Source organism: Carex rostrata, chromosome 20, assembly GCF_964058835.1.
Source record: "Carex rostrata chromosome 20, lpCarRost1.2, whole genome shotgun sequence".
Classification (NCBI taxonomy): Eukaryota; Viridiplantae; Streptophyta; class Magnoliopsida; order Poales; family Cyperaceae; genus Carex; species Carex rostrata.
This window is the reverse complement of record NC_135937.1, coordinates 5,104,412-5,117,488: the sequence shown is the minus strand read 5'-3', so window position 1 is coordinate 5,117,488 and position 13,077 is coordinate 5,104,412. Positions and strand designations below refer to the sequence as shown.

The following is a 13,077-nucleotide window of genomic DNA, read 5'->3' as shown; positions in this document are numbered from 1 at the left end:
TGCAAAATGTTTATTATTCTTTTTATCAAAATAATAAAAAAAATCGAGTTTATTACTTTATAAAAAATTACAATTATATTTTTAACTCTAATAACGTAAGGTATCAGAGCTACTATTTTCACCACCAAGATTCCATTATGACAGAATTGAACAAAAAATCCATAAATGTTTATATATAAAATTTGTCATTAACTAGGATTTTTATATCGAGATGAATACAGAGTAGAGAGCGTATTGTGCAGTTTCTCTGGGGAGCCAAATCTTATTTAATAATATATAAGGGAAAAAAAAACATAAGAAAACTACCTTTAAAAAAAACAAAATTTAACAATATCAAGGTTTAGTCAACATGAAAGAAAAAATAGGACTAATCAGACAAATAAAGTTATAAATAAATATATTTATTTATTGAAATAAACAACAAATTAATATGTACGGGGAAACTATCTTTTCAATAGAATAAATTATACATTATAATAAAAATCATAGAAAGGCCGGACAATTCTTAAACCCACCTTTGATTTTGACTAGAGCAATAATAAAATAGTTTGCAAATATTATAATCCAAAACATACTTGGACTAAACTATCATAATTGTAAAGCTGGTGGCGGTTCATTAGAGATGTCAACCTCAAGTGAGATCGCTAGGGGTGATCCTTTGAATAATTAATTTAAAATTTATCAGTTAAGTTGAAAATCAAATAAAACCTGGTCCAGTATACACTTGTACTTGTTTCAATGCTCTCTCTCAGTTTTGAAGATTTGGGTATTTCTATTAAAAAAGAAACAAAAACAAAAACAAAAAGAAGATTTGAGTATTCGAATAAAAGCAGGGGCAGAGCCAGATTTTCAAGTTATGGGAGTCAAACATTATAAATAGAGGTTAATCATATAAAATTTTTATGCTGCGAATAGGAGTCAATATTACCGTATCTATAACATTTTACCATATACTATATAGAAAATCGTATATAAGTACAAAAAATTTCAAAATATGTGGGGGTCAATTGACCCCCATTCCTTCAATATAGCTCCGCCTCTGAATAGAAGAAAATGAGTATGTCTACTGTTATTCCATTTCTTTGTTTATTGTATATTATAATTTTTTCCCAGTTTTATTAAAATATTTATTTTATAATAAATTAAATTTTCACAGTAATGATTTTTACAAAAAATAATCAAGTAAATTTTAAACATAAATAATATTTATTGATTTAAAAATCTACATAATTAAAAACAACACGACCAGCCTGTATTTTTTTTTTTTATTAATATATGTTACAAGTCAATTCCTTCTCTAATTTACCTGTATTCTATAAAAGAGGTTCTATAAAAAGTTCATCTATTTGAAAGATGATTTTCATTAATTTAACAATGTTTTTTTTATTAAATTTTTCACCTTCAAATGAACACGATTACGAAATAGAAACGTAGTTCAAATTTCACCTTTTCTTTATTTTATTATTTTGGCGCATAAGCACGATAAGCTTCTGGTTACAATAACTATTTATGTGATTTGCTTTTACATAAGTTGTTAAATGTTTCACCCCGGCACAATAAGCTATTAGCTGTAACTGGATCTTGCTGTTAGGCCCGTTAGGGGTGTTAACGGGTACGTTATGGGGGTGAAGGCATTTTCATATCCGTACCTATTATGATAACAATAAGTAATCTTTATTTTTCGAATACGGCACGGATCGGATAAACAGATACGAAAGTATCATTGACATCTCGATTTGTGTTTTTGATAAAATATTTTTCAAACAAAAAAAAAAGAATGAATACAACTAATTTGTATTAAGAGAATTTAATAAAATACGTACATAACTATATTGTATCGTGTATTATCTTCATACGAATATATATATCTATATATATAATTTTATTTTTAAAAATTATCTTATGAGATAATGGATAAGATAATGAAAAAAAAATGTTACTCATATTCATTTTTTTGAATACGATGCGGATCGGATAAACGGATAAACGGATTAAAGTGTATATCATTGACACCCCTACTTGCTGTGTTCGTTATTAATTCGTTAAGATATAATCTGCCAATAAAGCATGACAGGATCAGCAGATGGGGCAAGGGCACATAAGATCCAAGCGGAGTTGAACTATAGCATTATTAAATAGTTAAATATAAAAATCAGATTTTGTTTTTTCCATACAAGTCAGAGAGGATATAGTATGGACTATGGACATTGAATCTACCTATTTTATTTTGATATGAGAAATTTAGATATATACCCATCATAACTTTATTAATTAGAAATTTCTCCATCAAAACTTGAAAATTAGTTATTTTTCCATCTAAACTTACATAATTTGTAAATATCCCCATTACTTGCTTTAATTAACTAAAAGCACAAATTGATATTAATAAAAAATAAAATATCAGTTTTACCCTTGTGCACGCGCTCCCCTTCCTTTCTCCTCTTCTTCACATCCTGTCGCACCCAGTCGCCCCTTTACATCTCTATTTTTATATCTTATAATACATAATACCTTAGTTATTATTGCATCACTATTATTGTTGTTGCAGCGCATTTCATTAATTTAATTACAAAAACAAATACAACAATAAATTTTCAAATCCCAATGTTCAATGCATTACATTGGTCCTAACTTTTGCATAAAAATATACATTTCAGAATAGTCATCTCATAATTCAAGAGAGCATGGAAAAACATGAGATACGGTAAAAATAAAGAGAAGCGATTAGATCGAATGTTTTCTGCTGTGGAGAACTTGACCCTCTTTTGGGTCATAGAAATAACAACTGCAACCAAACCAGTTGCAAATCTTCTAATCGAAAAATTAGGATTGATCGGTGTTAAGAAGAACCAAGGTAAAAAAAGAAAAGGAAGAGGAGAGATGAGTGTCGGTAATGAAGCTGAGGTCTTTGCCGATGTTGCATTTTAAAGGTAAGGGTAAAATTGGTATTTTATTTTTTGTATTAATATTTATTTTTATTTTTATTAATTAAAGCAAGTAATGGGGATATTTACAAATTATGAAAGTTTTGATGGGGAAATATATAATTGACAAAGTTATGATGTGTATATATCTAAATTTATCTTTTGTTATTATTCTTCAAAGTTCAAAGTTGAAACCGACAGTTAGATTCTGTTCCACAAACTTATCAGGTGACTGAAATTAAATATTTAATTAACCATCATTAGATGTAATTTATATATTTTTTTATATTTACATAAAAAATTAATAATTTTTATTTTATTTTTATATAAATCAATAAGTCAAGAAATCAACGATCAAAATTTGTCCATATTAATATATTTTGTAGACTTTTGATACTATCAAAATAAAGTCGAAATATTAAAAACAAATAATCAATCTCAACTGCTTAACATAATTCACATAAAAATATTGTTATTGGTCAAATTTTACATTTTCTAGTTTTTTACTATTGATTTATATAAATAGAAAATTACCAAAATATTTCGACCATATGATTTTCTATTTATCTAAAATAATAGTAAAAAAAATTGATCTCTCAGTATATTATTTCAAATTGATTATTTGAACTTCAAATATGAAAAAATAAATCACAATACGTATCAAACTATCAATTTACGCTACGCACAGAGCACAGTGCTGTAGCGTAATTCTAGAAATTATGATATTAAATAAATCTGAAATATGAAGAGGAAAGTTATAAAAGAAGCGTCCTGCGTCTGGTGTATTAATCTCGGGCAGGGCACGGGCGGGCCGGGTATATCCGGGCAGGGGCACGGGTAGAGGTCGGGCACGGGTGCGGCGGCGGGTATACGGGTATCTCAGGTATTTTTTTCAAAAACCGTGCCCGCGGTACCCTTGAGGAGTAGGGCGGTCCGGGTAGGTCCGTTTTTTTTTTTTCTGTTATTTTCTGTTTTTTTTCCGTTATTTTTTTTTTTTCTGTTTTTGTTATTTTTTTTTACTTTAAAACAATAAAATATAAATAAAAAATATAAATAAAAAAATATAAATAAAAAATATGTTTTTTTTTCTGTTTTTTTTAACAGTGTTGTATAAATATTATTACGTGTTTATAATTCGACTTTTAAAATATGAATAGTTCAATATCAAATAATATATATATATATACATAAAATTATCAAGTCACATTTTTATAATTCCTACATAAATAAAATTTGTAACTTATATATAAAAATTATTCTTGCGAAAATTTGTATGTTTAATCGGCTAAGTACAAATGTATTTATTTATTTCTTTACACGAGTCATTTTATTTTATTTTCAAATTCTCCTTCTAATTATATAGTTTCATAATTTATTTATATCTCGAAATTTTTAGTTTACATTTTAAATTGATAATATATTTTCTAAACGTTCATTTTATTTTTAATAGGTTAAATCAATTACTAATTATTTTAAAACAATGTTGCTTAAATCAATTACTTTAAATTACATAAATTTAATTAATATATGTATATATAATATATTTACATATAATTATATATAACTTAGATTTTTTTACAATATATTAAGTGTTTTAAAATTTGATATACATATACATATACAATATATATAATGTAGGGGTTGGAGGGAAATTTTTTTGAATTTTGAATTTTTTTTTTTTAAAAAAAAAAAAAAGGTACACGGTGTATAGGGGTACGGGCATGGGCACGGGTACACGAGTACACGGGCATGGGCACGGGTACACGGGTACGGGCACAACGGGCACGAGTATGGTCGGGTACGGGTATGGTCGGTCCAGGTATGGTCGGGTATTTGCCCAAAAAATTGTGCCCAGCCCTTTTTTTGTCCGTATCCGTGTACCCGAGTACCCGACCTATACCCGGGCTCGGGCACGGGTACCCCGGGCACAGGGGTACGGGCGGGCAGGGCAGGGCAGGGCATGCCCTACGCGGGCAAAATTAATCCTCTACCTGCGTCCCACCATTTCTCCGGATCCATATTCTCCCCGGTACCGTAAAAAGGAATTTTTTACAATTACTATAATAACGGTCCATATCTCCTCACCCGATGCTTATTCGGATGGCGCACGGGGCAGTATTATTCCAGGAGTTCAGATCTCTAGGAAACAAATAGTAAAAAGAAATAGTAGCCAAGTCAAACCAAATATCGGTACGGTCGGTCACGCACACACAATTGGGTTGCCTTCCCTTCTTCCTTCCTCCTTTCCCCCTCACCTAAATTTACACGTTGCCATATTATCGCACCTAACTAAACCATCTCCTCCCTTCTCCCCTTCTCCCTCTCTATCTCTCTCTCTCTCTGACCATCTGACAAAACACATCACATTGAAGGGACCCAAGTGAGAACTGAGGAGGAGGCGAGGTTAGGCGATGCCATTGTTAATGTCAATTGAAGGGAAGCAGCAACAGCACCGATGCAAGTTGAATTCAATTGGACGGATGGTGAGGCTTCTCGTGGCGGGATCTAACAAATCTGGAGGGAGCAAGATGAGGCTTCTCCTCCTCTGCTCTCTTAGCGTCTCTTTCTCTTTATTCCTTGTTTTCCTTGCCACCAGGACCTTCTCCTCCGTGCCTCCTCCCCTCTCCCTTCTCCCTGGGTAATTAATTCAAGCTCTTCTTTTTGTTTTTGTTTGATTTTCAATAGATATATTGTTATATTCACTATGCATTATTTAATTAAATTAAATTTATTTTGCTTAATTATCATTCAGCTCGTTCTTTGTTTGTTTGCTGTTCTTGTTAATCTTCGCCATTTTATTGACCATTTTTATTCAATTTCGTTCGCTCCGTTTGCAATTTCCTGCTGTGTCAATGCATGGGTTCTAGAATTACGAGTAGAAAGTCTAACTGCTTTCTCTTGATTATTTTTTATAAACAGAAGAAATTCACACCGATATTCATTCAGGTCCTAAAGCAAAACCTTGCTCTGAAAAATATTGAAATTAGAGTATGGAGCTACCTTACTTGAGTTTTAAAATTTTTAAATTTCAATACTTTTATGCTTGTGTGTGTTTGTTTGGTCAATAACATCAGATGATCTATGGTATTTAATTAAGCAATTAGTAGCTACGTTATTTGCTTATTTGGTAGTTCTATGTTTTTACAGGAAGGGTTATACAGTAGTGATCAATACATGGAAGAGAAACGACCTTCTGAGGCGAACAGTAGCTCACTATTCCTCCTGTGCCGGTGTCGATTCAATTCATGTTGTGTGGAGTGAACCTGATCTCCCACAAAATTCCTTGATTGACAGTTTAAAGAGATTAGTAAGATCGAAGTCAAAGGGTGGTAGAGAAATAGAAATAAAATTTGACGTGAATCAAGAAGATAGCCTGAACAACCGATTCAAGGAGATGAAAGACTTGAGAACAGATGCTATTTATTCTATTGATGACGATGTCATAACTCCTTGTTCATCCTTGGAATTTGCTTATACTGTATGGAATAGCGCCCCTTCGTCAATGGTGGGATTCGTACCTCGTATGCATTGGTTGCGTGATCCAACGGTATATAAGATTCCTTAACTTCCATATGAATTACTTTTCCTTGCTTTTGTGACCTTTTTATTTCATTATTTTTTAGTTTTATGAATCAATCCGACACAAAATCCCATAACAATTGCATCTCAATCATGCTGACTGTACAGAAAAGTGCAGATTTGTTTGCCATTCCATTAATGTTTTAGTGAGATCAAATTCAAAAGGGTTCTTTTGGGAGGTTGCATAAAGGCAGCAAAAGTAACATAAGCAAACATATAATTCAGTCACAGAGCTGTGGCATCATTTATTTCCTCATTTTTTTTTGTTTCCTTCCGGTACATGTGAGATGATACTTTTTTTTCTTTTTACTTTTTGCTTTCTCCACATGCTAGCACTTTGTTAATTTTGTCAGGAGAGCAGATTACTTCTGATTAATTAAATTATCTAATTAGATTCTTGACTGGTAGAGTGAAGAAGTGAGAATTATGATTGTAAATGGCAATTTATAGAAGAAAGCGAGAAACTACCTCCAATTAATTATTGAAGTAGATATGTTTATCTGTGCAGGAAAACTGCATGGAGGAACAATATATTTACGGTGGGTGGTGGTCTGTATGGTGGAGCGGTTCATACAGTATGATTCTTTCTAAGGCTGCTTTCTTCCACAAACAATATCTCGCTATATACACAAACCAAATGCTACCATCGATCCGTGATTACGTGACGAAAAACAGGTCATCACATTTTCCTCATATGGCAATTTTACTTATCTAATTTTCAGTTTTTTTAGTGCCAAGCCAGCAATAAGACTTTTTATTTCAAAAAACAAAAGAACAAAAAAATAGCAGGATTGTACATCAGTTCCGACCTGGTACCAGTTACCAGATTTTTGTTTGCTTGTTACCTTCTCTTTTAATATAAGGTATTAGATGACTTTTTATGAGCTTTTAGTAGAAAAAGGAAATATATATATATATATATATTACTATTCACATGATGGAATTGCGATTGCAAAGCTCCATGCTTTACGGAGAACCTAGGACCTATAATTGCCATAACTATACTTATCCCTTCACAAAAAAAATAATTATTGTTTTCTGACAGCATGTTTGTTTTAGCAAAATTTTAAAATTTCTTTTATTTAAATTTTCCTGTAGGAATTGTGAAGATATTGCAATGTCCTTCCTTGTTGCAAATGTCACCGGTTCTCCTCCCATCTGGGTTCAAGGTGATTATCTTTCATTTTCTTATTTTTCTCCTTTCTATTCCTTTTTTATTGTGTTGATGTTTACACTCTTTTTTGTAATAGTATGTTGCATATATTGTAAGCTGAAAGCTGTCCTTGTACATTTTGCACTGAGGATAGCGAACCGGGTTTCAAACCTATTAGCTAATCCTAATTAATACTCTGATTGACAAATTTGAAGAAAAAAGGGATTAACTTAATTTGTACATTCAATCATAAAGAAATCAAGTAAATTAGGCCTTTGGGCTTTCCCAAGGGGTCAAAATTATTTTCAGGGATGGGCAAAATTTTGTGGGTCTATATATCTTCTACAATTTTTTTTTTTTTTTTTGGGGGGGGGGGGGGGGGGGGGGGGGGGGGGCAGCAGCCCCACCCTGGGCTCAGTTGGGTCCGCCCCTGTGGATGGCGCTAAAAAAGAAGCAATGATCAAATGAAATAATAGTTAATTGATACACATCTTTAAGAAATATTTTTTTTTTTGCTAAGTTTGAACCTATTGCTAAGATGAATTTGCAAATAATGATAACCAACAGGAAAAATTCGTGAGATAGGATCTACTGGAATTAGCAGCCTAGGAGGTCACATTGCGAAGCGATCTAAGTGTGTAAATGACTTTGCTGCCATCTATGGTACCATGCCATTGGTACCAACCAGTATGAAGGCTGTTGATAGCCGATCTACATGGTTCTGGTGAAGTGGTACGATAACCACTGAGCTTGCTTCCTTCAATTCTTTCATACCCCCCTCGTTTTGTTTCATATTTCTCTGTGTATTTAATTAATTAATTTTTTTTTTCTTTCTCTTTGTATAATTGATTTTTGCAAATCATTATGTGTCATATAGTATTGACAGTTGTTCTTCTTAGTAACTTCCACATAACTTCATTTATTATTTGTACTTATATTAGCTTGAAACTTAGGTTTCAAAAGGTAGAGATACTTTTATTTCTCTCTTGATGTATGTGGACTGTGCTTTATTCTTTGCGCAGTAGATGCTCTCCTTGATGTATACATAATATGTTTTTTTTCATAGCTATCTATGATTTGATTCTAAATAATATGCTTGTTATTTTGCACTAACAGAATTGGAGGCAAGGTATAGACAGGAGTTCACAATATGCCTGGTTTATTATCTGGCAAAAGAATAAAAGTACAAAACAAATCGTGACCTGAAGGGGACCATCCAACGGCCCGCTCACGTGGTGGTTACGGGCCCACGGTTGGGAATTGAGACAGCTGGAGGAACAAACCCGGGTAAGTGTGCGTATATTTTGGGCTGGTTAATTTGGAAGCTGATTTATAGAAGGGATCGGCCTGTAATTCATTACAGGCCTCTTCTCTCTCTAATTATATGATCCATAGATAGAAGTATAGAACCAGGAACACCCGAAAATGCTCTTGCGGGCTTGCGGCCTCGCTAGTCGTCTGTATACTTTTCTTCACAAAGAAAAAAATATTATTCTTTTCTTCTTCGTCTAGAAAATTCTCTATTATAACCATTTAAGATCTATCGAGATTCGATTTCAATCGTAGTATTGATTGCTCGATTATTTTTTGTTGTAAAATAAATTACATCTCTTCGTGTTGCAGAATACAAAAATACAATACTCTTTTTTTTTAAACCCTGATAGCCACTATCAGGTTAATTTATCAAAAATACAATAATCAAATTACAAAATTAAACGATTTATTGAAAGATATTATTGTTTCAAACCAGCATGCAGTTCCAAATATGTTTCATTATGATTCTTTAGAAGACAAACGATAAACAATTTAATCTAATAACAAATTGATCAGGTAACAAGTTAACGTTTGCTCAGAGACGGTATCACAAAGTTTATTCAGTTGGGAGATAAAACTTAAAATACATGATATGAATATATGATATGAATATGTGGCTACTGAAATTTGAATTCAATTTTGTACAATCACAAGATGAAATTCTAACCACTAGACTACATGCATACATTTAATATTTTATGAGAAAAGCCGTGAACCATTAATTTAATTAAATTTCTATGTATAATACATATGATTACAAATTTTAAATCATGGAGATAATTAAGTATATCTTATTTGACTTTATATCTATCCCTGCGTTCGTTGTTGCAGAAGTAATGATACAAAAATTATAATATTCTTAGGCCATCTAATCAAAATGAGAACCACTTGATATCTGTGGGGTGATTTTTTTTTTCTTTCAATTTTAATCAGACTTAGTAGTAATGAATTAAAACCGAATCTAGTAGTGTCACTCGTGTGTTGGAACTTGGAACCTTTTTATCACTTGCCTATGGGAGATGGATGAGATGAGAAAAGGAATATCCGTTAAGAACAGTTTAGAAGAGAAGGAATAACCCAAGAATATTCATTTATACCAAACTTGCCTCGGAATTTTCTGAGACTGTTTTGGGGTGTGAAAGTGTGAAACGAATCTGATGTATTCATCACGCATTCTACCGTCAACAGTACTCAGAGCAGGATCAGATATTTTAGGCAGGGCTATGAACAACTCGAGTCGAATTAACTTATTTACAATACGAAAATACATAAATTGATGATTTTCGATAATTGGACATTTTAAATTGTGCATAAATTATTAACTGAAAAAAAAAATATATTTTTCATTCTCTTATGATGAACACACAAAAAATAGTGAAATAGTTGAAAAATACTTTCATCGTTTTTCTGTAACGAGTCAAACTTGAATTCGAAGTCGAACTAAAATTTTGAGAAAACTAAATACAAACTTTTTTCCAAATGACCGTAGCAGATCTAGACTTTCTGTTAAGGAGAGTCAGACAAAGTGTCCGGAAACGGAAAGCCTTCTATGTTCCTCCTTTTTGTGGGCTCTCCATCGCTCCATCGCTCCATGAATTGTTTAGATTGCAAATTTACAAATCAAACCTTCTATGTTCCGAATTTTTAATTTAAGCAATAAAATAGCAGAATCAAATATGCCAGCGTCCTGTTTTAGATTATTAAGAATGAAAAAATAAATCGGCATATGCTCCTCAGAGAATTTTTTTTATAAACCATAATTAAAAAAAAGATTTTTATGAAATCAATATGATTACTTCTTTTTTTACAAAAATCATAAGAACTAAAATGCTATTTCGGTCCCGAAATTTTTTATTTTTTATTTTTTTGTTACCAAAATGACAATTCGGTCCAGGTTTTTTCACAATTTTTCAACGTATTTTTTTTCTCGAAGTCTGTGAAAACGGCTGAGACCGAAATGACAATTCAGCCCCTCCCCCCCTGAAAAAAGGGACCGAAATAACATCTCAGTTCTTATGATTTTTGTAAAAAAAAAAAATCAATCAAGTTGATTTGATAAAATTTATTTTATTTATTTATGGTTTCTAAAAAAAATTTGCTCCTCAGGTTAGATTTGGCCGAATTTTAAGTCTTGAAAATAAAATCTAGCGTATTTGATATTGTTGTTTGAAAGATGAAAAAATATTGCTTTAATCAAAGGTTTAAATAGCAATTATTGCGTTATAGCGGACTGGTTAAAAAAACGACGCTATGCTTATATAGCGTAGAATAGTGCCGATAGCGTCATAACTTTTATGGTCCGAAAACACTATAACAGTGTTATAGCGCGCTATTTAGAACCTTAGTTTTAATTTTTTTCAGTGAAATTTTGATGAATATTTATCTCCCAAAAAAATTAAGAACATATTAATAAATTTCATAAATTGCTAATGATATATGATTGAAGCTAATTCAAGAAATAGCAGTGATTTTTATGAAATTGAATAATCCAGAAAATAATTCATAAATAGGGTTTAAGGTCTCTTGCTGTAAATTTTATTATCACTGATTTCGGAGTGTGTTTGGATGAAGATTTGAGTTAGTGAGAATAATGAGCTAATCTAATTTTTAGTTGAATTAGTAAAATAGTATGCTAACTCAAATACATTCAAACGTAAAATAGTAGTTTGAAATAATAGCTAACTCGGATTAGCACTATTCTTTGCCTCATGCAAACGCCCTCGTTATGATACACGAACAAGTAGATTCTATAAAATTACAGAGAAATGGGAATATTCACTAAAAAACTGTTTATTTTGGATTCGTCCACAGTGTCGGCACAAACATCAAGCTATAATTTTGTGCGCATATTCATTGGTGAATGAATTCGGTTCAAGCTGTCATGAACGAACATAATTATTATTCATTTTTTTTGTTTGATACCCTAATATTTTGCGAGTTCCGTGTGTTATATTAAAAAAAAAAAACTTGTTACAATTAAAAGTATGATGAAAAAACATAATATATTTCAACTTACAAAAAACATAGATAAAGTTTTTATTGAAAATTTAAAAACTTACCAACCTGCCCATTGTTAGTTTACATGTAACAATTTTTTCTTGTAACAAAATTTTCTTAAGAAAAATCATTTACAACGTACGTCAACGATCAGGTCGGATTTTGCTCAACTTCTTTTACAAATCTGTATCCAAATTTTATTTGCTCAACTTCTTCTAACGAATTAAAATCTGAAGCCATCATTTCTTGTAATAAAATACATGCATGACGCGGTAATTATTTTATATTTAAATATATATCTTTACAATAATAATCTCAATAAAACTAATTTATACGATAATTTTGATTTAATTTTTTTGAACGTGAGACTATGGTAATCTGTATCTCTGTTTTCAAACTTCAAACAATGAATCTAAACTATATATTAAACATAATCTCCGTATAAAAATATAAATAGAAATTAAATTTTATATTTATTTTAGATAGATAAAATCACTACTTTCATATGGTCTATAAATTTTAAATCAACTTAACTTTTACCTATTTAAAAGTATAGTTAAAATTCTGTAAAATATAAAATTTACTCTCCAATTATAGTTTCACATGGAGAACCAAGTATAGTTTAACAGTCTATATCAAACCGTTTAAATTCTGAAAATATAAAAAAAGATCCATAAAACAAGTTGATCATAATGTGCATATTATTATATACTCACTAAGTACAGACATATAAAGTTTTGAAATAGATCGAATAATATTACTTATTAAATCTATAAACAGATCTATTCAACCATCGAATATATTTTTAAATTTATACATGTACCAAATTGAATGATTGAATTAATAAAAATAACTATTGGAGTCAAGTGCCAACTGTCTATGTTCAGGCAGCGTTTATTTTGCTGGAAATTGGTCTTGCCTCTTTTTGTGGAATTCATATCACCTGAGGTAACAAAAATTTTGGTTATTATATGGACCGTTCGATCTGGTTTCCATCTCTGTCTGGATTGGCCAGATTATGATTGGACAGTCTAGATATAAACGGAAATATTCTGTTACCTAAGAGAATGGGTCACCCTTTTTTGTGTGTAACTGAGTATATATGTCTTC

General features: G+C 31.2%; 1 protein-coding gene across 1 annotated transcript; it reads left to right on the top strand.

The window, feature by feature from the left end:
- Positions 1-5,172: 5,172 nt before the first annotated feature.
- On the top strand, positions 5,173-8,718 carry EPC1 (Nucleotide-diphospho-sugar transferases superfamily protein). Its single transcript, XM_078321800.1, has 5 exons — positions 5,173-5,562; positions 6,072-6,471; positions 7,012-7,178; positions 7,602-7,672; positions 8,224-8,718. Exons 1-5 carry the CDS (start codon positions 5,336-5,338, stop codon positions 8,382-8,384), a joined length of 1,026 nt encoding a protein of 341 aa, XP_078177926.1. The 5' UTR covers positions 5,173-5,335; the 3' UTR covers positions 8,385-8,718.
- Positions 8,719-13,077: the final 4,359 nt, after the last annotated feature.